At 46.3% G+C, this 25,176-nt stretch overlaps 1 protein-coding gene across 13 annotated transcripts in view; it reads right to left on the bottom strand.

The window, feature by feature from the left end:
* GRIP1 (glutamate receptor interacting protein 1) overlaps nt 1–25,176 on the bottom strand; it is a 1,760,673-nt gene that overhangs the window by 1,252,013 nt on the left and 483,484 nt on the right. For 4 of the 13 annotated variants that reach the window (XM_069629734.1, XM_069629735.1, XM_069629741.1 and 1 more), the window contains exon 1: nt 19,370–21,320. The exons of 2 other annotated variants lie outside the window; for them this stretch is intronic. In XM_069629734.1, the coding sequence (XP_069485835.1) occupies nt 19,370–19,502 (133 nt within the window). In that variant the 5' untranslated portion in view covers nt 19,503–21,320. Of the gene's footprint in view, nt 1–19,369; nt 21,323–25,176 lie in introns of those variants that run through there. 7 more of the 13 variants (XM_069629732.1, XM_069629733.1, XM_069629746.1 and 4 more) reach the window with 3 other exon arrangements.

The raw sequence follows: 25,176 nt of genomic DNA, 5'->3' as shown, positions 1-25,176 counted from the left end.
TGTAAACCCTGAATACTGCTCATCTCCCTCTTGAGATAAGTCTGACTGCTCAGCCAGAGCTACCAACTAAATCTTTGTGGTACAGACTGATACCAAAGGGGATTTATTGCGCTCACCTGTAGTCCTAATCTGGTGTAGTGCTCCCTAAGGGAACTGCACTGGATTCTGCCTAACGGTAATGTGTGGAAAGGTTACCTGTTTGTGTTTCTATGTTTGACAAATGCATGCTTTATATATAATGTAAGGAAAATGTTACAACTTACCTAAAATAAACGCTTTTTCATGTGTTAGATATCAACATGTGAAAATAAGGCAGATAGTTTAAAACTGTTTTGTGTGATATATTTAATTATCCTGGAGGAGGGCATAGATTTAGGGAGCTTATCGGAGTTACCGATGCTTAGCGTGTGATTAAAAAATAAAATGCCCCACTGCAGTTCTTAACGTCTTGTCCAAAACAATGGTTTCTTAAATGGGCCAGCACCTAAACCGACCCCATTTCAAATACTCCATTTGAAGAAAAAAAGCGTATGGGAGGGTGGTATTTGTCGAGAGAATCTCACAGCAGACAGAAGGTTGAGAGGTGACACGTTGCCTCCTTAGGACAAACGAAAATGTACAACCTCTCCTGTAAACAAGTTTACTTTATGGGCTTGAGGCAGGCAGCTGGTGCCTGCGGGCCCCTACAACACAGACTGCTCATGCCTTGGGCCGGTCCTGCTTCTGACAGAGCCAATGGGACATTATTATTGGGTGCATGCCTTTGCCTGATATTTCGATATGCAGGAAGGTGGGCATCGGTTACACTATCCACCTTGGCCTCCCATACACAGACCCCATTCTAGAACAAGAGACCTGCCTGTTGCTCGAGGCAATGGCAAATATGTAATTGCGCACACTATGCAAAGCAGATATCTCATCAACCTGCTGTCAAGAAGTTCCTTGAAATGCATGTTCGAGAAGCAGTTAATAAATGCAGCAAAAACCCGGTCTAAATTGCTTTGCCAAGATTTCCACCACATCCATACTTTTTACAATATGTGGCATGCTCGGGCACCGACGACATGCCTACACATTACTATTTGCATGGATTTTTCCCGGTGTGACTGAGGTTCTACATTATAAAACCGAATCCCAAAACCTCGAATTACAAAATAACAAAGCCCACTTGTTTGCATTTTGTAATTCGATTGGTTGGGATTTTGGTTTTTTCCCCACTGCTGCCCATGCGATTTATGCAGGGCACATCCCTGCAACTCCTGTAGCCCATAATACTGAACTAGGAGAGCGGGGGACACCCCTGCAATCCCTGCTCCCGTTGTTATGCATTATGGGCTTCGATTTTTTTTATACCAGGTTGAATGCACAGTAAACGTGCATTTCACCTTTGTTTTCGAAATTATTGTGTAAACCCGTGTCTGTCCACATACACCAGGCGCGGTCCATGCAGCTGCATGGCAGATTGCCTGCCATGGCTGCCACCAACATTGCAGATCTCTGCCGTGCAGGTGTAAGCAAGGAGAAGGTGCAACCGGATTCAAGACATGCACATGTTAGCTGCAATTGACCTGGCATCCCGGCATTACAGATTAGCCACATGCATTCAGCAAACCCTGGTCACTTTCTTAATGTACAGAGACTCTCAAAATCAGTCTGTACGGCCCTTCATGGACCACTTCGGTTATTTACCACCGACAAACTGCAGGGGTCAGAGTGGACCCCTAAAATGGCTAGAACAATCAGAGGTCGAAGTGAGCGGGAGCGGTGCTCCTCTACTTTTTTTTTTTTTTTTTAATTACGTTTTACAGCTCCTATACTTTTTTTAAAAAAAAGAAACCGATCCGGAACGGTTTCGTTTTAAAAAAACAGTGTAGGAAGAAGTTGAAACTTGCACTTTCAGTGCACTGCACTGAACATTCCCTTAAACAGCAGGCAAAGATGTTTGGGGGTTTGTATTGCGTGTGGGAGGGGCCAGGGCAATGGGGTTTGTGAGGAGCGGGGCAGGCCAGCAGGGAACATAGTTCCACTACTTCTTTTCTTACACTTCGACCACTGAGAACAATCCAACAAAGGCCGCATTAACAGTGAAGGTGGTTAATTTGGTTTACTCCGTTTACTCTTGTGTGAGCAAATAACATAGAAAGAAACTTAAAAAAAAATAATCTTTTGGGAATACCTCTTCTACTAGCTGCAAACATTTTCCCCAATGTTAAAGCGGCAAAGCAACAATCACCTCAAAACGTGGGTTTAACGAATGCTGGAAACCGAACAGCATTTCTCTGGGATTCCATGAAGGCAGGGAGGTAGGGGGTCTAGCAGCGGAGTAATGGCTGGCAAGTGGTAGTCTTTTTTCCAAGTCGAATTAACCTTTTACCGATTTACTTATGACTTGAACAAATGGCATAAAACTACAACTCCACTGGAACCCAGCAGAAATGTGGATCTCTTCCAAGCTCTGTTTAAACTCGCTTGATAAAGAGGGAGATCCCCGTGCCCTCTCACCCATGCCTCAAACCTGACCACACCACTGCCTCAAGTGACGCTCAATGTCATTTTGTTTATTTAAATAGTACTCTCTAGTTTGAAGAGCTTGCCCGCCCTCTTAAGTTAATTTATTTTATTTATATATTTATAACACGCCGCAGCTCGCAAGCATCAGGGCGCGACAAAAACACAAAGTAGAAGAGATCACGGGACTACATAAAACAGAGAAGAGATGGACTCAGTATGAGTCCAGAGTTGAGTATGTAACAACTACCAAAAAAGTAGTTTTCAGCTGCTTTCTAAATGAAAAGTAGTTACTTTCCAATCTAAGGTGGCCTGGAAGCTCGTTCCAGAGAGCAATTGCCTTGGTGGGAAAAGCCCTCCCGAGTCCAGTGGGTTTTACTCTGGTATGGGCAGCTTTGAGTAGCCCTTGTTTAGCTGATCTTAGACATCGGCTTGGTTCGTACCAATTGAATTCCTTTTTGAGATATGATGGGGCCGTGCCGTATAGGCAGCAGTGAACCAGCGTCAAGGATTTGAATTTAATGCGCTCCTCAATGGCGAGCCAATGAAGGCCGATTCTGTCTTGGGTGATGTGGTCGCACTTTGGTTTCCCGGTGATGGATCTAACAGCGTTATTTTGAATCATTTGCCATTGTTTGATGCAGCTGTTACTAGACCCAAGCATCAATGCATTCCCATAATCGAGTCAGGACAGGCTAGTGGCTCTAGCGATGGTAGAGCTATTTTTGGCGTTAAGGTAGGGCCTGATGCGGCGTAATAATCTCTGGTAATATTGGCAGTTTCTTTTGAGGTATGAGACTTGTGCCTCAGCTCCTAATGAGGATTCCAGGTATATGCCGAGTGTCTTGACTTTGTGACTGTGATGTTGGAGTCTTTAATGTTGAATGTAGAATAAGCTGGGCCTAGATTGGATAGGGCTTTTTTGGATTCAAATGTCATAAGTTCTGTTTTCGAGCCATTCAAGCACATCCAGTGAGCCTTCATCCAACTCTCTATGGTATTGTAGATGGCTGATAGTCTATTATCATCTGTGACATGGTCTCCACAGAGTTCTATGATCAACTCCGTGTCGTCTGCAAAGTTAGTGAAATAAATCCCTAACTGTGAGAGGAGGGCGCAGAGGCAGCGAATGTATAGATTAAAGAGTAGAGGAGAGAAGCTGGCTCCCTGTGGGACGCCGCAATCCACAGGGGTCGAACTAGTGGAATGTCCGCCCCAAGTGATTTTAGAATTTCTGTCCTCCAAAAAGGAGGATGTTTTTTTTTCTCAACTGTATTGTATTAATTTGAGTAACATTGTGTCAATTTCAAACAGAAATGACTTGTAATAACACATTTACAAAAGACCCAGGCATTCCCAGGCAGAGAGTCTTTCCAGCAGCACAAGGATGAGAACAAGTGGTGTGAGCCTGCATGAGGGTGTAAAATAAGTGGGACATATACCAGAGGTCACCTATTTTCTTATAAATTGTTTGGTCTCTGGTATATGTCCCACTTATTTTACACCCCCATGCAGGCTCACACCACTTGTTCTCATCCTTGTGCTGCTGGAAAGACTCTCTTCCTGGGAATGCCTGGGTCTTCTGTAAATGTGTTATTGCAAGTCATTTCTGTTTGAAATTGACACAATGTTACTCAAATTAATACAATACAGTTGAGAAAAAAACTGGTAGCATTCTTTATTCCTCCCCCCATCCTGAATGCATGCAGACTAACAAGACTTCACAAGCGCCTCTGCACCTGGCTAGAGCATACAAAAAGCAAACTATTTTCATCATTGTGTCACATCTATCCCTCCAATGTTTCATCAACCACTAAGGACACCTCTAAATATACAGTAGCATCTCCAAGTCATTCACTCACTGTGTCTGCAGCTGGCTAACCTTGATGGAACTTGTGTTGTAGAGGAGGAACCAATTAGCCCTACTCCATTGGCCCCGCCTACATTACCTGAAAAGTATGAACCAAAGTATGTGACGTATACTGCACCAATAAGAAAGCATTAAGAAGACCAACGACTCTGCAGTACCCATAGGAATAGCTATACCCAACAGAATATGGGAAGTGAAGTACCCATTAAGGAAACCATACCTACATTCAAGACAATCGGATGGGCATTTGAATGCGATTCCTGATGAAACAAAGAAAGTGAATGACCAGGATGAATGATGACGTCATACAAAGCTGAATCCACTCCATATAGAGGATAACCAGAGAAGCAGACGATTTATGAAGAACAGAGAAGTACCAAGGATAAGTGACATGTGGGGATCAAGATGGGAGACTTATGCCATAAGCATGATGAAGATACTTAGTTTAAACGTGTACAGATGCAATGGAACGCAATAAATAGATTGAGTCAAGCGCAAACATATACATATATATGTACCCCAGATACATATGGATTAAATAAAGATTTAATGTTCCACTACGTATAAAGCAGTCTTTAGCAACGAGGAAGGACTCAACTCAGTGTCGCAGTTACAAAAGCAATTGAATTAAACAGAATATATTTCAGCTAATAAGTTGGCTGACCCGAGAGAGCCAAGGTCTTATCAGAACTAGAATTGTCTGACATAGGATACAATTAACGTGAAAGAACAGAAACTCCTGTTAAAAAATGTCAAGTGAAAACAAAAGACGTCAGAGGACTATTTGAGAATAAAATCAAATACACGAAAAGGCTCAAATCGTGGTGTCCAGTCACATGATGGAAGAAAGTTGGACGCATGAGAAGATCACACCTATGCATGGAAGCCAGACAGTACCCATACTCCTTAAAAAATCCCAGAGAACAGTACAAACTCAAGGCCAACTTCAAAGCACTAATTGACACTGTACCATTAAGGTGATGGAGTGTATTTTTAATTGGTGGGAAGCTGGTATCAAGACAAGCTTACCCGCACCTGGTTGTTCAGTCTGCGTGCTGCTCACGTAGGTGGAAAGTTATTGATGGGGGTAAGTAGCCAACCATCTGTAGAGGACCACGAAGTTGGGGTCATATAGTTTGTGTAGCCAATCGGACTTCATACATTTAGTGACGTTCATAGTGGCCATTTTGAAGGAAGGGCTTAGTTGCCCCAACTGATGTTAAGTATACAATTATGTCTCTCCGTTACTCTTAGTTACTCAATTAGAACCAATCCTGCTTCCCGATATGTTTCTGTAGTTTGACACGTAGGATGACGATGGTAATAACGTAGGTCTACACGTCAGTAGTGACACAGTCTATAAAAATGTTGTTTAAGAAATTAACAGAGTTGAGTATCGAGCGATTGCTGATGTTCGTTGTACTCCCCGTTTTAATTACTTGCATTAAAACAGACAAACTTTTGCCAAGCTATTTGTGTCGTCAGAATTACTGATGTTTGATTAAAATCTGCATCCCCATCCATCTCCACAGTATTGCTACTCATCTTAAAGGGCTGGAAGTCTCCAGTTCAGTGTGCTTAAGGGAATGTCTCTCGGAGCTAAGAATCTTAGCAATCCATGGGGCGGCAGTGTGTGGGGCACAGGAGAGGGCATGAAGGGGCAAGAACGAGGAGGGCATTAGTCGCCAGGTAGCGTGATGATGCCATCATTGAGCACCGCGGTGTGGCTCCGTTAGTCCAGGGTCTCGCACTAGTCTCGAGGGCGCTGGAAACATTGGCGTATAGTAGCTGGGTCACCGACCCTGTTTCTTCCTAATGCTCCCGAGCCTCAACATCTACCTCCTGCAACCCGGCAGGTTTCACTGAATACCTAACAATCAGGCTTGGACTGGACTAGAGTGCAATAGGACAATGCCTGAAATCAAAACGCTAGTGTAGGCCAGTTTTTTTGGCCAATGTGGGCCAGTTTGAGGAGTTACTTCACCATGCAGCTAATACTTTTGACAATTGTTACTGAATAAATATCCTTTCAAATGCACAATTTCCATCACATTTTAACAAAAAAACTTACCCTTGGGTACTACTCAAACAGTCTTTCACAAAAGGAATGAATTGCCATTTGCAACTGAGGGCCACTTTTTAATTGGTGTCCTAGACAATGTTATGCCCAAGTCCGACCCTGCTTCCAATACTCATGAGTTGCATGTTTTCTCCCCTTGGCCTACGTCTTGCACAGATCAGTGCGAGTGATGTGTATTATGGTGGCTTGGCAGAGGCCTAGGCTTTTTGTTTCCCTGGATTTAGAATCTGTAGACACAATTTTTGCCGGTTTCTGAACTGTCACTATTGCGACTCCATAATACACAATTCACGTTATAATTGCTTTAGTATTGGGAAAGGCGCAAGACGGGTTGGCTTATCCTGCAATCAATGAAAAAGGGCCAACGTTTAAAATTGTTTCCACATCACAAAAGGCAATCCTTGACGCTAAAGCGAGAATAGATGCCAGAATTCCCATCCACTAGAGTCTTTGAAAATAGGCAAAAGGGTATCGTTACGGAAATTGTACACAAGAAATCCCTACAATTGTTCAAGTGCAGAATTACATTCGACATGTCTAGGATTCACACAAGTTGTTGAAGGAGCACAACCGGAGGTCATCGCCGACACAAGAATATTCTACAAATTGGAACATGCGAGCCAAGAGCTCTCAGATGCATTCCGCTTCTTGATAGGTCCTGCTTCTTCACACATTACCATAAAGGGGAATGCATTATGCATGGTACGCGTGGTGGATAGGCCTATACGTCAAGCGTGCCTTCATGTAGTACTGCAGCGTTCTCACCCAGAGAGGTTTGTAAAGAAGAGGGAGGCTCGCATTAGATGGAGGAGGAATGCAAAAACAGGTAGATGTCTCTGATCAAAGAGGGGAGTGGCACACTGAATGACGCAGCACACGTAGGCTCTGGGCTGTCCATGGAAAGAAAGAGGACCGTTTGGATTTGTGAGAAACCTGACAGTATTCTCCCACTCAGGTGGCCAGGGAAGGGCTATCGCTTTTGGATCCCGACCCTGGGGGTGGACAAGCGAGGGAGAATCACCTGAGTGGAGGGTCACCAGGGATTGGGAGGACACCCAAGGACGAGACATAGTATTTCCCCAGTCCCAAAACCACCCCAACCTACTCTCCCTCAGCCTTTATGGGGTATCTCCAGTCTCACCCCATTTCCCCCTCCCCATTTCCACTAAATACTGAGACGAGGAAGAGGTGACTAAGATCAGTAAAGATTACCAATAGGAGTAACATGGGGAAGGTAAGGCAAACCTACCCTAGAAAGAACTCAAGCTGTCCCACTAATGGAGTCAGGCAGGGTCGGGCATTCAGTAGTAAACATTCACACCTGACTCCATTTGACAGGTCTATTCTCTATAAAAGGTGTGGTCTGACACAAATGTATGAGCGAGTGGGAGAGCAAGCAGGAGGACAAATTGGGAGGAGAGCCGAGACGCCACAGCTGCCCAGGACCAGAGGCTATAGACCGGGATGCCGCAACGCTGAGGAACTGCATTGCAAAAAGGCAGAAGCGAGGGAGCAGTGTCGCCAGGGAGCCAAGAAGGGTCCCTGAACGGGAGTCGAGGGGTGTGCCCTTGCCCCATAGAACCTGTGTATGTGAATGTTCATTCCCTTGGGATGGTGAGACAGCCCAGGAGCGTCTCAGAGGCATGTGGTGAGAACCTGACCTTGGAACGATGAACCGTAGTGAAACAGCGGTGCAGAAGTCAGCCCAAAATGTTCAAAAGCTTTGTAAAGCCAGGCTGTGACGAGCACGATACAAGGTAATGCCAGAAAGGCATTAGAAATAGGACCATGTTTGAATGGGCGTTCGTTTGAAGCTGACGGAAAGTCAGCAACAAAAATACAAGTAACAGTGTAACCGTGTAAGCACGAGACATGTGTGTTAGACAATGAAACGATATGAATGGAAGAGGGCCAGAAGCCTGTGGAAAGTGTGCAAGAGTCATGAAGTAAAGGACAGTATAATAGAGGGTGCAAGTGACTCGAAAGGGGCCAGAAGGCCATAGAAAAAGGTGCAAGATGCACAAAAGGAAAAGACATTATAAAAAGTGTGCGAGTGACCCCAAAGGAAAGAAGTACAAGAGTCCACAAAAGCATGAAAGAAGCGTGCAAGAAGCACAATCAAAATGAGGAATAAAGGTCAGTACATGTGTGCCCAGAAAAAGCAAAGGAACATAGGAAATGGTGCAGGAAGCACCTGAAGACAAGAAGTGAAAAAGAAAGTGAAAGTAAACCAAATAAGGGGCAAAGGGTCAGAGTGGTCGCGCTGAGCTAAAGTTGAGTGTAGAGTTTTCGAAAGCCTTTGATTCTACCCCATAAGAGGATGGTATGCAGGAAAGATTGTACACGAGAAAAGGCACATCCTGACCAGCTGATTTTGTGTCTTGAAAGTTGGAACAGACCTGAGCTTGGGGAAGGGAACCCTGGGGGGCCTATTGAAGAAACTGTGTATTTCATTGAAATCTGAAAGTGAACAAGTTAAATCTTGGGGAAGGGAACCCCAAGGAACTCTAGGACATTGGAGGTGTTTGAGTTCACTTTAAGGATCCTGCGCAGAAGGTCATATGAACAGCCCTGGCGAGTGCACTCATTTTTGTGACATTGACCAAATTGCACCTGGTGAGAAGACCACTTGAAACCAACTTTGATTGCGCCATTTATGTTGAACCACTATTTTTCTTTTCAAAAGACTTCCTATCACATTTTTGTATAGCGCGAGTGCAAGAATAGGTTTAGACAAAGACTTCTATTTAGGACTATTAGAAGGACAGCGGCCATTAGAAACATCAGTTAAGGGAACCATCCTTTTTAGAGTTTGTGCCAGTCAGGGATTGCACCACCCCATGAACCTTGGTAAATAAAGGTTTTAAAAAGAATGCTTTTGAGTTTGTGTCTCTCTTGATACCATGCCTGTCTCACAAAATTCATTTATACCCATGTATTAGTGCTACATGCCAGGCTACTGTTAAATTAGGCATAATTATTAAACCAGTAGGTTGCAAGTGCTTTAAATGCAAGAAAAAAAGTGCAGATACTTGTAAAAGTGGTCTGGGACAGTCAAAGTAAAGGCAAAACCTGCTTTATTATCAATCCAACATAAAGTAGGTAAAGCATACAAGCAATTGAGTCGCAGCTCTCAGAGGTTCTCGTACTAAACAATGGTTTATGAATGAAATATACATCACTACTGACGTCATACTATAATCTTGGTTACAAAAAATCTATGTCGTGGAGGGAATGGTTAAGGGAATTATCTATATACAGTATATTGGGGTTAGTCTTCTCATTGGTTAGAATATATCTTATGGCTCCACCTGAGACCAACTATAAATTGATAATACTAAATACATGTAATCTCTACAATAAGATATTGGTTGGGCTAATAAGTAATGGGAGGCCTAGAATTGGGTGTTTTCATCGGTTGGCATCTTAATGAACAGTCTTTGAAAACAGACAGGTCATCAACACATGAGCCAAATATGAGTAGAGGGGAAGAGGACTAGGAACTGCTTACCTTTCAATTAAAAAAAATAATAATACTATTCCTTGTTCCTAGGCCACAAGCCAGAGTGACCTTCCAATATGCCTCGTTTCTGAGAATATGTGGGGAGTGGAAGCAGGTGCCTATGTGTGTCTGCGGCTAATGAATAGACAGTGTTCTTGAATTACAGATGCGTGAGTGGACCATGCTCTGAATTATTTGCCCCCGCATTTACCAAGATTTTAACTAATATGAGTGCAACTGTTATTACTTTTCTGATTACTATAGACTTAGTTGATCCGTTCCGTTCCTTATTAAGGTATTTTCTTATAATTACTCTGCACCTGGCCTTCAAAGGCTGGTTGTTCTTTATTTAATCTTAGAGAAATATGCCTTGCGCCATGGGAATTCTCTCATGTTCTCTTCGAGCAGTCCAAACCCTCCCGAATTTCTCAGTAACCTTGGGTGCTACCGTCAGTGGCCTGCACCGATCTGTATTTCAGTATATTCAGCCGTTCAAGCTTCCATACCACCTCAAGGCTCTTCATTCATTACAATGCAGGCTGATGCTTTCCTTTTGAAAAAGATGGCTGCTCATTATTGCTGCATTTCTATGTTAGTGAGCTATGTATGGATATCGTTTGTGTTGAATTTCAGCTTATACAGTGCTTATGTTATGTTCTTCATGTCTTTATGGTTGCAAGCGATATTCTTATCGTATATAAATGCAAATTTAACCTATTGTCTGTGTTTCTTCATGGTGAGGGCATATTTGCTTTGGGTCTATTGCATGCATGTGTGTCAGCTAATAGTGTGTTTCCTTATTGTTGCCATCTTTAGTTACATTTTCTCCTGTATCTGCCTGGGATAAGGCCAGTATGGTTACCTTAGCGAGTAGTGTTTCTCACCTATGCGATATTGAGGTAGGATTGGGGCAGTAGCTATAAAAGACATTCAACTGCCTGTCAACATACTGAAGGCGAGCGTCCCCCAGATAGCAGGATCCTCCCCACAATGAGAGACAATAACGGACTCTCCCAGGATGGGAATAAGGCCAGGACAAAGTGCGGATGAGCTTAAATGGGAGTTTATCAATCAGAATAGGGCATGCAAAGAACTCTGAGACTAGCAAAGACAGGCGTATATATTTACAAAAAGCGTCATAAGAACCTACATGCTATAGGGGGCACAAGTTCGTGGGGATTGGGTGGCAATGACTAGCTATAGGTGCTGCTGCGATGTGGTTTGCCGTGGCTGGAGGACGTCACTGGTTACCCTCGTGGGTTGGGCTGGGCCTGGCAGGTCAGCTGGGCTCATCCGGACGGTGTTGTTGTGCCAGCCGTGGCCAGTGTCAGTGATGAATGTCTTTCCTGGCTTTCTGCCCTAGGGCCACGCACACCGCAGTCATTCAACATTGCAATATTATCTTCCCTGGTAAATCTTCCAATAGGTTATTCTACAGGTTAATGCAACACGGGAGGAATGCACCTAGTGTGGGGTCTGTTAGTGATACATCAATACATGGTTACCAACGTCCTGTTGACCGGGTATCATAGGTCGCGAGGTTGGGTCTCAGGGCATGGGACAGGCGGTCCGCGTTATCATGTCTTGTTAGAAGTCATTATGGATGTGTTCCTGTAGTGTTGCCATAATATTGGGTGTCCTAATTTTACAGGGGCCATTAACCTAAGGTGAGCCGGTGGGTCGTGGAGCCTAAGAAAGGGCGCCTTTGGATCTGTGTTTTTAGGCTGGGGTTTACTGATGGGTTGTAAATAATTCAGGTGGCAGGCCGTGGCCTTGGGTGCTGCGGGGGAATGTGAATGTTTGAAACGGCTCCAGCCGAATTGGGGGAGGTTGAGCAGAGCAGCACAGGCCTCTGACAGGCTTCACTGGGGGAAGGGGGAATGGCCTTGCATGTGCTCTCAAAGGTATTTTTCCTCATGTGTTGCAGATTTAGGTGGAAGAGACATAAATATTTACATAATATACAATACTCGTTGAGTCTTTTCAAAGCTCACGTTTTTGACATTGCTAGTGCCATCCATATGGCCAATTCGAACATATTACTTATACGCTAAGTTTTTAACAACTACAACATTTTGTTACATGTCTATACATGTGCGGTAAGTGAGGTAGTAGTAAGGTTGGTGGAGCACGCAGGAACAACCCGCCAATGGGACTGACGGCAGTGGCACATGGTGAGCTTGGTCATACATATGGTGCATTTTCATGCATCCCGTACGTGAGCTCTCAATATGGTTGCTTTTGTCTTCCTTTGCACTCTAGCAGCATTAGTTCAGTTATGACGCGGGACCGTGGGGTGCAGTCTTCTTGATGAAACACATAACACGAAAAACCCCCGGGACACTTACTATTCAAGCATAGCTACAGGGATGTGGGTGCTTCATCCCTAATGTCATATAAGCACACATTCTGCCATTTTTATGGAGTTTACAGGTTTTTAGTCAGAGGGGTCGTGGAGAGAAAAGTTTCACCACAGGTGCACATTAGTATTTGGGGACTCTGCTTTTGTCAGGGGACCGTTTTACAGTTCTTTTCCACCCAGGCCCTGCTGGCCGGGTCATGCTGGAAACAGCGATACACTGCGGAAGGTGAAATGTTACAGTGTTGGTATCTAACACTAGCTCATGTCCTTCTGTTCGTGGGAACGGGCTCTCAGCGGATCTGCCAAAGAGCTGCGGCCACAGGGATGATTGAAACTCTCCAAGGGTGGGGGCCGTGCTGCGGTACACAGGGCTCGAACCATCTTTATTTCACAAAATGGTTTCCAGGTCCTAGCTAAATTCAGCAGGTTTGGTCAATGTCTTCAGTCAGTGGCCCACCCACCACCTGGGCCCTGGTGGCAGGGGGGACCCCTGACGAGCCATGGACTTCACCGGGGGAGAGGATGCAGGGGAGGGGAGTGGGGGTCTCTTGGACCAGTCCTCCCATACATTTCTCAACAATTTAGGGTTCAAGTGAGCTGCGGCTCGCCTGTGAGGGTCTTAACACTGCTCTCCCTGTCGATACCGGTCAAGGCTCATTGGCCGGTTTCAATTAATCTCACACTGCGTGTCCTTCTCCTTCATGAACCTAGTTCTCTGTTAGTCTTACTTTGTGTGTGTCGCTCTTTGTGTCTCATTCTCGGTTTGCGCTCATTTATAAGTCTCATTCCCCATACTCACACTTCAATTATGTTCTCACACCTTCTTTAACCTTCTGTGGAGTGTGGCCTTGGGAACAGGCTCTGCTGAGACGGCTCCATGTTTCCAATGACAATCTCAATATAATGAATGGTTTACTGTTACGTCATTACCTTTAAATTTGATTCTGTTAGCCTAATGCAATCGTCTCTCAAAGACGATCAATCAAAGATTGTTTTTGACCGGTTTCGGCAGCAGTATTGTTATGTATAAAAGATGGCAGGTTTTGACAACTCCCACCTTTTGGAGGCAATGTACAGTGAGATTAAATTATTTGCCAATAATCGCACACTTGGTTAAATAGTGTATCTGTGATCCTTTCACACAAACTTTCAGTTCATCGTTATGCACTGTGTTAAGAAAATTAGAATAGCCATATAAGTGAAGACCTCCTTTTTTGCTTGTCAAACTAGCAGATATCAGTGCTGCAAACTAAAAGGGGAGTTTTAGTATTGCTCGAATTCATGTTATAATAATAAGGAAGTTGGTAGGTCACTGAAGCAGTGTACAGGTTTTTAGTCCCAAAAATGTCCAATTACTTAAACATTTACATATTAGAAAAGGCAAAGCTATTAACGAAGAAAACATGTTAAAAAATAAAAGAATTGACAGGCATTACAAATCAATCCGTGTTCCATATGATGCATTAGTGTGCCGAGAGCTCATGAGCGGTCTTTGATTCAGTATTAGAATGCAATAGTTTGGGATATTGCGACACCTATAATAGCCCAAACTAAAAAACGGATAGTGAACGCCACCTCTGAGCTTTGTGACCTTATAAAGGAACTTTGTCTCTGGCCCTGTTCCTGCATTTGGTTATGGAATCCTGTGATGACGTTAAATATTTATTTTGCATATAACACCATCGCAGTAGAAAATGGTTATACAAAAGTTACACAAGATCTCTGATGCAGGCACATTAACCCTGTGAACTTTCTTACAATCACTCACACCGCAATCCGAATAAAAAATAAATACGTACAATCTCTTAAATCCCTGAAATTAAGAGGTAATCACGGGGCCCTGCTGTCTGAGGCTCTGTAAAACACACGGGGAAGTCTATTACACAGGTAAAAAAAAAGCCAACACATGTACTGTCCTTCTTTATTAATAAATAATCATCCATGAATTGGGACAGAACTTGAAAATCAGTCTAATATTCCAGTGCTTGAAGTTGACACGTTGAGAACACAACACAGAGTGTGTGGATGGCCAACTTTACAGAACAGGCAAGTACATGTGCACAAGGTTAGACTCCTACGCTTTCAAGGATATTGGACATTGGTTTAACATGTAGCCATAATTGAAAAACGAAAAATGATGTAAAATGCAGCATCCGGGATAATGTAGAAATGAGTACTAAAGTATGCTTTCCAGTTATCTGCAGCCAGGACAAAATAAACGCGTTTGACAGTTCTGGTGGCCAGCACCAAGAAATCACCTTTGGAAGCAGGCGGACCAACTGCCCAGACTGGCCCATTTGCGTAAGTGCTGGGCCCGCCACACTTCTCACCAAGGCAAAGAATGAGGTATAGTAGCGGTCAGGTCCTATGTTACTGCATTATGAATCAAACAGGAAGTTCGCTCCTGCGTAATGGCAGCATCCGAATACAGTTCACCAGCAGTCTGGAATGTATCCCTTGCATGAGACCTGAAAAACATGAAAACGTTGCAGAGGAGAGAGAGAATTGGCTTGGGGGAGTCATACAGATTATTTTAAAGAAAGGTCATTTTTTCACTGCAAGTTACAGCTGATGCTATGCCTATGTGGCTTTACTCTGCATCACCTAGGACGATGTAACCAGTGCATGTTGATTGAATCATACGGCAACACGCTGGGCCAGACCACCCAGCGGGAGGCCTAGACCCGCCTCCCTGCCCACATAAATGCTACATTATTATTCAGTCTCACCAAACCCACCCAAGTTAATAGCAGGGCATTGCACGCAAAATTATTTGCGCAGCAGTCGAATTATGGGCCGGCCTAGGGAAATGTTTTGACATTTAAGAGGAGGCCTTTTCTGAAAGGAGAGACACCAGCCATCTTTGCCTCTGGTCGCTTGCTGGAGTACGATGAAGGATGGGGCGCTCTTTGCACTGAAGGACTCCCTTACGTGTGGGTTGATGAACTGCTGGGCCTATCACGCTCAGGGCTCTCATGAGAAAAAGGACTTTGTTACGCGGGCTGGCACAGTGCGCATCAAGCTGCCAAGAGAAGGCTTCGGTGATCCCCTCCCCCGCCCAGTGGCTGAAAGGGCCACTTGATCTCAGTAAAACTGCCAGCGAAGAGCTCTATAACTTAAACTTGTTAAGAGGCAGACCATCTTGACAGGCCAGATCCAACTGGTGAACGGCAATCCCAATTGATTCCACCTTGAAACGTTCTAGGAACTGGCGGGCACGTGAGCGGCTCAACTATTTGTTTTCAATCCCATCAAAAATCGTAGTCTGCGAAACTGCAGATTTGCCAATTTGCAACTCCAAGTGGAGAACGTATTTTGCCTCAACAGCTTTACAAATATTTTATTTTAAAAAAAATGCAAAATGTTTCTCTAACAAAGCACATTATTTTAACTTAATCGATTTATGACCATCAAAATAATTCGGTTTTACAACTGTTATTGAGAAATAGCATTTAAAGAGGGGTGCAAATCCTGAAAGTGTTTGGTTATTTCGCGACCCCACCCATTGACGGTCAATGGCCATTCCCATTAAGTTCCTGCTCCTCCCCACCCCAAACATCCTCCTCCTATCCCTGGATCTCTCAGAGCTACGTTCATCAAGCCTTACCATCAAACATTGTGCTCTTAGTGCTTTCCAATGTTTTTGAAAGCAGTCTACCGAGAGTGGATGAATTCATTGGAGCTGTAAGCGCATGACTGGTGTAATAAAATGTCTTAACCAGTTCTGCCTCCAGCCACTGGATTTTTATAAGCACTGTGTATCTTCATTGAAATCCTCTTAAAAACGTGCACTGGTAAAGTCAGAAGCTTTGGCTTGTGTACAAGTATTAGGCAGCTGCTACCATTAATGGCCAGTTAATACCACTACGGCAGTGTCTGGAAAGCTCTTTTCCCATGCCTACACAAAGGTATGCCAATGCTGATTTCTAGTAGCAGAGTGCCGACCGTGGATCTGGGCTACAGGCTCGGGTGGGTTTTTAGAGGACTGTATGGGGGTATAGAAAGTTGCCAAAGACCTAAACGATTACTGGGGACAGTCCTTAAAGGGTGCAGGCCACCCATTAACTCGAAAAGTGTCCAGATTGAGGGAAAGCGCAGAGCCCCTTACTGCAGACTAACATTGCCGCAACCAGCTTTAAGGAAACAAGAACAAGTCTTAATGAGGTGCCTCATTCACGAAACACAGGTTGACTCATTTCAAAATACAAAATTCAAAAACGCAAAAGGAATGTGTTCTGAAAACATGTTAAAGATATCCAGTAGCATGAAATACAATTGGCTAAGGAAACAGACACTTGTGAAAAAACAAAAAAATAAAAAATGGTATGCGAGTAAACATTAGCTTAAATAAGCCAGACTTGGTGCACTTGTTTCTGTACACTGGTAATTCATAAGCGCAGGTTGAACTCCATTGCCGTAAACCAAAGTCTCCCCTCACCGTAGTCGGGGGCCAGCAGCCTGAATAGGGCAACAGTCACATAGCAGCACAGAAGTTGGACCCTCTGCATTGTCACGAATAACATCTGGTGAAACCTCAAGGCGGGTTTGGCCTTGCCAGGCCGTGGCAAGATTCTAGTGAGTAGAGGTTTGCAGTATCGCAGCTACTTCCCAGTGGTAACGGCCACGGTGCCTAAGCAACGGAGCCATAGCGCATCCTACAACATGCTTAAGGAAGTGGTGACATGTTGCAGGCGTGTAACACATGTCCAGAACAAAGAGTGCAATAATGCGCGCCGATCGACCACCTGTGCGATGTTTAAGCATTTCCAGGTGTGGTCATAAATTGCACGGGGTCTCCATCACTTTGCGAATGTGAAACAGTCAGGACAGTCTTGAACAGACACAGATAAGTTCACATTACCCTCAATACCGATTATTAGCAAATATCTAAGCACGGTCCATTGTTCAGCAGATAATTGGAAGGGGGTCAGATAAAAACCAAGTTAAGCAACCTAGGATTACATGATTGGTCAAGAGGAAAGCCGGGAAACAGACATTCTCCTACTGCTTCCACGAGAGGCTTAGCCTCTAGGACACCCCCTCGTTACCTCTTCTGTATCTGGAACAGAAGCAGTGGCTAGGAAATGCCATTATATAAACACCAAATGGCTCTGAAAGCAATGAACCGCTGACCGAATGAAAACACAGCTCTGCGCGTCTTCTCTCAAGTCTTTCAACACTATAGATCTATGGTCTATGTTTCTAGATCAAAAACTTTGCAAGTAATTCGCTTCAAACACCTCCATGTTCCCAAACCCTTCTTATTGAAAAAGGAGAATTACGTTTTCAAACTTGCCCCAACCCCCAACTTTCGAATTCTACGCTAATCTTAATTTAAGTAGACACTAAAACTCTTGTTTTCTGGGAGGTCCTCTGTGCTAAAGACCTATCCAAACATACTGCTTATGGGACCTTCAAGATGCATTGCGTGGGGCTCTAGAATGCAACTGTATTGCTGGCTTTTGAAAATACCCACCTGTTCATGCGTTACTCTGGCATCACCCCTACCACCTTCCCCACCAATACTAAGTCATCCATGCTTTTCTTAAATTGAGTAATTACTTAAAAATAATTGATGCCCTATTTTTATCCTTAAAGCTTTCTTATCATCATGAAACACCTGTACACATCACTGTGGCCCGTCGATGGATGTAAATGGTGGAAATGCACCCACGGAGCTGCATAGACACCATAGTACTATTCCTCCCGAGTGCCAGCCCGATTTTATGGATTAGAATGGACACATATGCCGCTCATCTGGAGCTCCAACGTCCCACGGGTGAGTCCCAGGGCTGTAGACTAAACATGGGTAGGTTAAGAGCAGCTTCTGTGTACACCATCTAAAGTGCTGAACATTATCGCAACGTGACCAGACACAGGAGTTAGGAGGAGTGGTGTCTCCAACGAGAAAACCTAGCCCACTTTGAAACACTTAAGCAGACCTATGATAGTGTGGCTAATTTGATGTCTCAGGCATCCAAAATGATGCAAGTTACACAATACAAGACTGCATTACATTACGGAGGAATGGAAACGGATCTTACCCTGGAATGTATTCCCACAAATATGTGGTCCTCTCCACCATCTACTTGGGAACCGGTAGAAATGGGGGTGAAAGCCAACATGAATCAATATGTGAATAACTACATTTATAAAACCCGGTTAGTTTAGAAGTGGTCTTGCACCAGAAAAACCTTCCCGCTGATCTACCAATATCACACTTGCAAAAAGACGACATAATTTGCACAACATTTGCATCGAAATTGAATTTGTACTGACACTGAATTGGCAAAAACAATAGGACAGAGAGCAAAAGAGAAATTCACAAAGCTCACAAAATCACTTAAGAATGTTTCGTATTGATCTTTTTTCATAGCATACACATAAAATGTCCCAATTTGTGTGTGAGGAGGCACGTGGAATGGAATTCTAAGAGCTTTTTTCAAAAGGGGTCGGTAACATTAGGATGCTGAGGTCAATAACCCTTGAAACACGAACCAGATCCAGTACCCGTCGGCCTCCCCGGGTCTTGACAGAATCAGCAAACACTAGGAACTAGAGACGCCCTGGCACATCGCTGCCAACCATGGCAGGTTCAAATGAGGGGCACAGGCTGCCCATGCCAGTAAAGGTTTCACATGCCAAATAGAAAGCCGTATTATTGTCCCAAATCAAATACACAGTTAAAATGATATCTGCAGGTTCTCCAGATCCAGCAGGGCTCAATCATGCTTCGTCCACTCTGAAAACGTCTCTAGAGCTTATAATGCCACTTTGCATACAATGTTTGCTTTATTCTATTTACAAGAGTCCCTAGTTTGATTTTTAGACATAGCTAACACAGCAACTGCCGATTCTTTGCATATTATCGGGTACCAAATAGATACCCATTCAGATGACCATATACAGAACGTGCTGCGAACGTGCACACTGCTCATCCTCAGGAAAAACACGTGGGTAGGAAATATGTGAAAATCAGTGATCTCCATGCACGCTGACATTACTATGCAGTATGCATGCATTAGTGGGCCGCTCTAAGAGACTTACTGCGGAAATGCTCCGACGCATAGTAGTAGACGTCCTCGTAGCCCTCATGGTAGTCCTCTTCGGGGCGGTACTTCTTCCCCTTCCGTCTCCTAGATCTTCTGATCTGCTTTACAAAACCCCAGAAGCGCTCCATCCCTGTGATATGAGCAACTCAGGCGACTGCGGTCACAGCTCTTATACAGACTTCAGGAGCATGAATTTGCACCACATGGAGTCCCATCCACTGTGCAAGCTTTAAAGAAGACTCCAAGGGCATGGAAGTGTACAGCCCAGTATACAAGCACTCAAAGGGTCTTTGGTGGTAGGAATTCACACCATAAGGGTTTCAATTCAGTACTCAGGCTCTCAGAGGCACTCGAGAAGCAAGAGCTCACACTTCAAAAGTTACAGCCCAATGACAATGCTCCCAAAGGGGTCGGCTGAGCATGAATTCACACCACAAGCCCAATCTCTAAAAAGGACTCCTGGATGCATGAGCTCACACCATAAGGGGCAAAGTTACGCTTCACAGCTCTCAAACAGACCCCAGTGGCATCAATTCAAAGAAAAGGGGACTCTGAATGGGTTACCCCTCAAACAGTCTCCAAAAGCATGGCCATGAACCACCAGTTGCCCAGTCTAGCTATTCCCAGCAAAGGTGCTAGAGGGACATACATTCCAAGCAAGAGCGGCTCAATCCAGGATGCAGCAGTCAAAAAGACGATAGGGTAATGAATTCCACCACGAGGGGCTCAAGGCCAGTGCCACGGATTTCAACCGGTCTCCAGTGCCAAGACCCCCCCCCCAGCACAGGGGGTCACAGTCCAGTGCTACAGGTCCAAAAGAGGCTGCATCCCAACATTTGAATGGGTTCAGTTGACATTTCTGATGGGATTTCCAGCTAAGGCGAATTTCCAGCACTGGGGTCCAAATCCAGGTCACAGCTGTCCACTAGACCCCAGGCCACGAATTCCCAGAACAACAAGTAGCTCTCTCCCAAATCACACCAGCACACATGGGCGTCTGCTGAAAAAAAAAACACCACCACACTACCAGAAGGCCACGTCTCCCCCTTCACACCTGCTTCTCAAGACGAAGAAAGATACATTTTAAAATGGCTGTTGGGGGGGGGGACAAGTCAGGAAAAAAGGTGAGTCACTGGGAAGGACTTGCAAGCGTGCTTCTGGGTCTAAACATTACACGGACAAGCTGACAATAAAAACAAAGGACGAAAGAAATGCCACAAGGAACGTGAGATCAAATGTCATTTAAAAATGTGCCACTCTAGAGAACATCCTTTGGGATAAAATGCAAGTTAAAAATAAATGAGTTTGCAGGAGCAGAAAGACACCCGCCACAAGAAGGGGCATGGGAAATGTATGGGGTGCAGTGAAGAAAAAAAAACAGCAGCAACTGTGGTGCTGCGCAACAGAGTTAAGGAGTAGTCCTTGGCAGAAGCATTTTACAGCGGCGGGGGGCTGGCGTGTGGTGTGGGCATGCCTGGCTGGCGAGTTCTTTCTAGTAGGGGGCTCTTTGCAGGCGGCGCGGCAGCTTTTCCAGGTGAGTAACTCCGCGCAATACGTGGGGCATCAGCGCCTTACATAGAAGGTAACGGCCCTCCGGGCGAGTAGTTCCTCACAGAGCCCCCCTCCCCGGCTCGTCCAGTTGGGAAAAGGCGTCCTTTGGGCACGGGGCAGCCCCTTCGAGTGCGCTCACACCTTGAGCAGACACGCCCAGGGCTCCGCAGCAGCTCCCCTGCCCCGCCGGTGCTTTTCCTCCAGCCTCCATCCCCTGAAGAGCCGCCAGGGTAGGGGGAGCTGGCAGACTCGAGTGGAAGGAACCACTGCCAGCGGAGGGAGGGGGGGGGAGCGTGATCCGCGCCGCCTTCCACCGTCACCGTCGGTGGGCTCGCGCCGTCCGGGGCATCGGATCCCCCCCTTCACTTCCTTTGTTAAAGTAAACACGGCCACCTGACGGTTACACACGCCGTTTGAAGCGAGTGGCGGTTGCATGGTTCGGTCCACGCGCACCCTCGGGCGCCGCTGATTGGCTGGCGGCCTGCCAGCGCGTGTGAGGAAGGACACCTGAGCCCAGGGCGCCCGCGCTGTCGCTCTGAGGGAAGCGGGCACGCGGGTCTCCACACAGGAGGGCACTGGTGTGCGCCTCCCGCAGGGGGCCACGACATGTGCCCTCCTCAGGAAAGAAGCGTGTAGGTACAGCGGGGGGAATAAGAAGGTTCGGGCACTCCCACAGGTGCCTATGGAAGGGGTCGCCGTCTTGTGTATATTTACTACTGTCGCTCCTGCGGTGCTTCCGAGACGGACAGCCGTTCAGTGAATCAAGCGCCCAATAAATACACGAACCCATTCAGTAATACTTTAATTCACAAACCCCATGATAATTCGCCCATCCGTTTATTATGTAGCTTTCACTCTACCCACTGACGAAGTCAGCAATTCCTGGCAATCCATTAAATTAATCCTTGGATATGGCCATCCATAATTCATTAACACATTCTAATTCCCCCATTCAGCAATTGATTTATCTGCATCTTAATCAACGTAAAAGTCGGGCACTATTTTATTTATCAAGCTTTAAAGTGCGGGGCTGGGTGAACCTTCAATTATTTTCCATGTAAATTAGGAAGGAAATATGCACCTGCCACCCCCCTTTCATTTATAGACTAATTCGTTTATCCAACCAATCACTCCGGCAACAGGGGGAGGTAGAACATTGCCGGACAGGAAGTTAGGATGTGTGAAAAGGAGGATATAATGAAACGAGCCTTCTCAAGCTATATATCAATACTCTGGAACAGCATGCTTAGCCCACAAGTCTTGCTGCATCTATCCCGCTCTTCAGAAAATAACCGAAAACGCAGTGATTCAAGAAAGATGTTGTGGGGCATAAGTGAACTGGATACTGTTGTGTGGCCGCCCGTGCCTCGGGCCTGCCTGCATGCACTTCTGCGCCCATTCATGCAGGAACACACGGGACACGGTGTTGGCCGTTTCGCGTCCCAGCCGTAACTGCCGGCACGGGCGCACTTTATTTAACTGTGCATGCGCGTAGCCCGAACCAGGCTCGCGCATGCGCGCAACGTGACTCGCACGTCACATCCCTTTTTTTCTTTAACGAAAACACAAACCCAACATATGTGGAAATAACAGTCCAAACTTGGAACACCCCCCAACATTTTATTACTCCCAGAGAAACGACTTCACACACCCCGGCTCAGTCTCCCGAGTCCAGGACATAGTCCTTGAGGTATGAGGGCGGTCGGCGACCCCTCCTCATCGGGTACCTGGACATCTCTGGCACAGCTCCACGGAGGCCATCCTCAGCTGGGCCAGGCTCCCTCTGGATGTCCTCCATTCGACCCTCCGGGGTTTCCTCGGAAGCCCTGCTCTCGCTCGGCTCACTCGTATCCGCTGAAGTATCGACTCTCTTAAAGAAGGACCTGTTGCGAGTGACTGTGCTGCGGGCACAGGCTGCCATCACCATGGTCCCTTTTACATGTGTGACTCTCCATGGGTGGGGTTCGTAGGGCAATGACAACTTGCCCTCGGGGTGGCGGTTACGGACCAGCACTGCGTCCCCCACACGTACCTCTTTGTCTTGTAGACCCCTCCTTTCACTTTCTCGCTGGTTTCGTGCCATGCGATCCTCTCTGACCTTCTCGTTGTCAATGACGCCTGGCCCGCGGCCCTCCATCTCCGGTATCATGCCTCTGGGGCAGCGTCCGAACAGTGCTTCAGCGGGGGCTACCCCCGTGGACTGGTGTGGGGTGGTTCTGTACTCTCTTAAGAATTCCACTAGCTTCTTGGGACGGTCCTCCCCTCCGTGAGCGGAAATTCTTAGCACTTTGTTCAAAGTGCGCATTAACCTTTCGGCCTCCCCATTGGCGCGAGGCCACAGAGGGGATACTCTCCGGTGGTGAATGCCTCTGTCTTTGAGGTACTGGGCGAAAATACTGCCTGTGAACGGGGGCCCATTGTCCGAGCATAATATTTCCGGGAACCCATGTGTCGCGAACATTTTGTCCAGGGCCCTAGTGGTGTATTCAGTCGCCATGTGTTCCAACACCTCCACCTCCGGGTATCGGGACCATTGGTCCACAGCCACTAAAAAGTACATGCCCCGACCAGTCGATCCAAAATCCACGTGGACAGTTCCCCAGGGCTTCTCGCTCCGTTCCATCGACCTAATCGGTAGGGCCTTGTCCCCGGGAGCCGCTGCTTGACATGGCAGACACCTTCCCACAAAGCGCTCTACCATCCCTTCAAGGTTGTGGAACCACACCTTCGGACGGAGCCTCGCCTTGGTCTTGACGACCCCTTGGTGCCCGATGTGTGCTAACTCCAGGACGTGATTCCTCAAGGCTTGCAGAATCACAATTTGTCTCCCTCTCAATAGCAGCCCATCATCCGAAATGGACAACTCATCCCTCACCTTCCAGAGCGCCTGAAGGTCCTTTTGGGCTTCTAGCTGCCGCCTGGAGTTGTCCCTTAGCACAGCTTTCCAGTCACCACTCCTCACTGCCGCCTTGATGATGTGGAACACCTCATCCTTGGATGACTCAGTTGCGATGGTGAGTCTCGACAGCGCCACTGGCTATGCCCCTTCCACGACGTGGCAGAGTAGTCCTTGGCATTCCGACACTTCCTCGTTCAGGTCCCCACTCCCCTTGTTGGGGTGGCGCGACAGATAGTCCGCCGGGTTGTTGATGCCTGGCCTGTACACGAGCCTCATCCCATACTCCATCAGGGCCAGCATCCACCGCTCGATTCTGGGAGGCGGCTTGGACGACACTCCCACCAAGATGGGCAGTAACGGCTTATGGTCAGTCACGACCACCACAGGCTTGCCCAGAATGTATAGCCGAAAGTGGCGACAGCCCCACAGGATAGCTAGAGCCTCTCTTTCAATTTGCGAGTAGCGCCTTTCAGTGTCAGAGAGTGCCTTGCTCGCATACGCGATGGGTCTCATTTCCCCTCTTTTGTCTGGCTGTAGTAGCACTGCACCAACACCCACAGGACTCGCATCTACAACAATTTCTGATTCAACTGATGGGTTGAAATACGCCATGGTGTCATCATCCGACAGGGCATTCTTGAGGCGCTGAAAGGCCTCTTGCTCCTCCCTCTCCCATGTCCACACGGCATCGTTCCTGGTCAACGCCCTGAGGGGTTCCGACAGGGAGGCCAACCCTCTGATAAAGCGCCCGCAGTAATTGACCATCCCCAAGAAACTCCTCACCTCGGTAGGGGATTGGGGCGCGTCGGCCTCACGAATGTCTTTAATCTTTGCCGGATCTGGAGACACACCGCTGGCATGGAAGATGAATCCGAAGAACCCGATCCTGTCCTTGAAAAATTCGCACTTTTCGCGATGTAAGGTGAGTACCAAATCATCCAACCTCTTTAGTGTGCACTCCAGCCTCTTCATGTGCTCAGACTCAGATTCTGCGAATACTAGAATGTCATCACTCATGTTCAAAACACCTTTTAGGCCCGCCAGCGCCCCCCTGATGGTGTTCTGGAAGACTTTGGCAGCTGATGAAATGCCGAAGCTCAGGTGCTTAAACTGGTACAGGCCTTCATGCGTCGTGAACGTCGTAATAAATCTGGAGTCTGGGTGGAGTTCAAGCTGATGGTAGCCTGCTCGCAAATCTAACTTTGAGAACACTCTTGCGCCTTGCAGTTCGCCTATAATGTCATCCAGAGTGGGTGTGATGTGTCTCTCCCTCTTGATAGCGGCGTTGGGGAGACACATATCTACGCATATGCACACCGCTCCAGGCTACTTCGGCTTGGGGGCTACCACAA

This window comes from Ambystoma mexicanum, chromosome 12, assembly GCF_040938575.1.
Source record: "Ambystoma mexicanum isolate Mex_15411 chromosome 12, UKY_AmexF1_1, whole genome shotgun sequence".
In the NCBI taxonomy this organism is placed as follows: Eukaryota; Metazoa; Chordata; class Amphibia; order Caudata; family Ambystomatidae; genus Ambystoma; species Ambystoma mexicanum.
The sequence above is the reverse complement of the archived record's forward strand: the minus strand, read 5'-3'. Positions and strand labels throughout refer to the sequence as shown.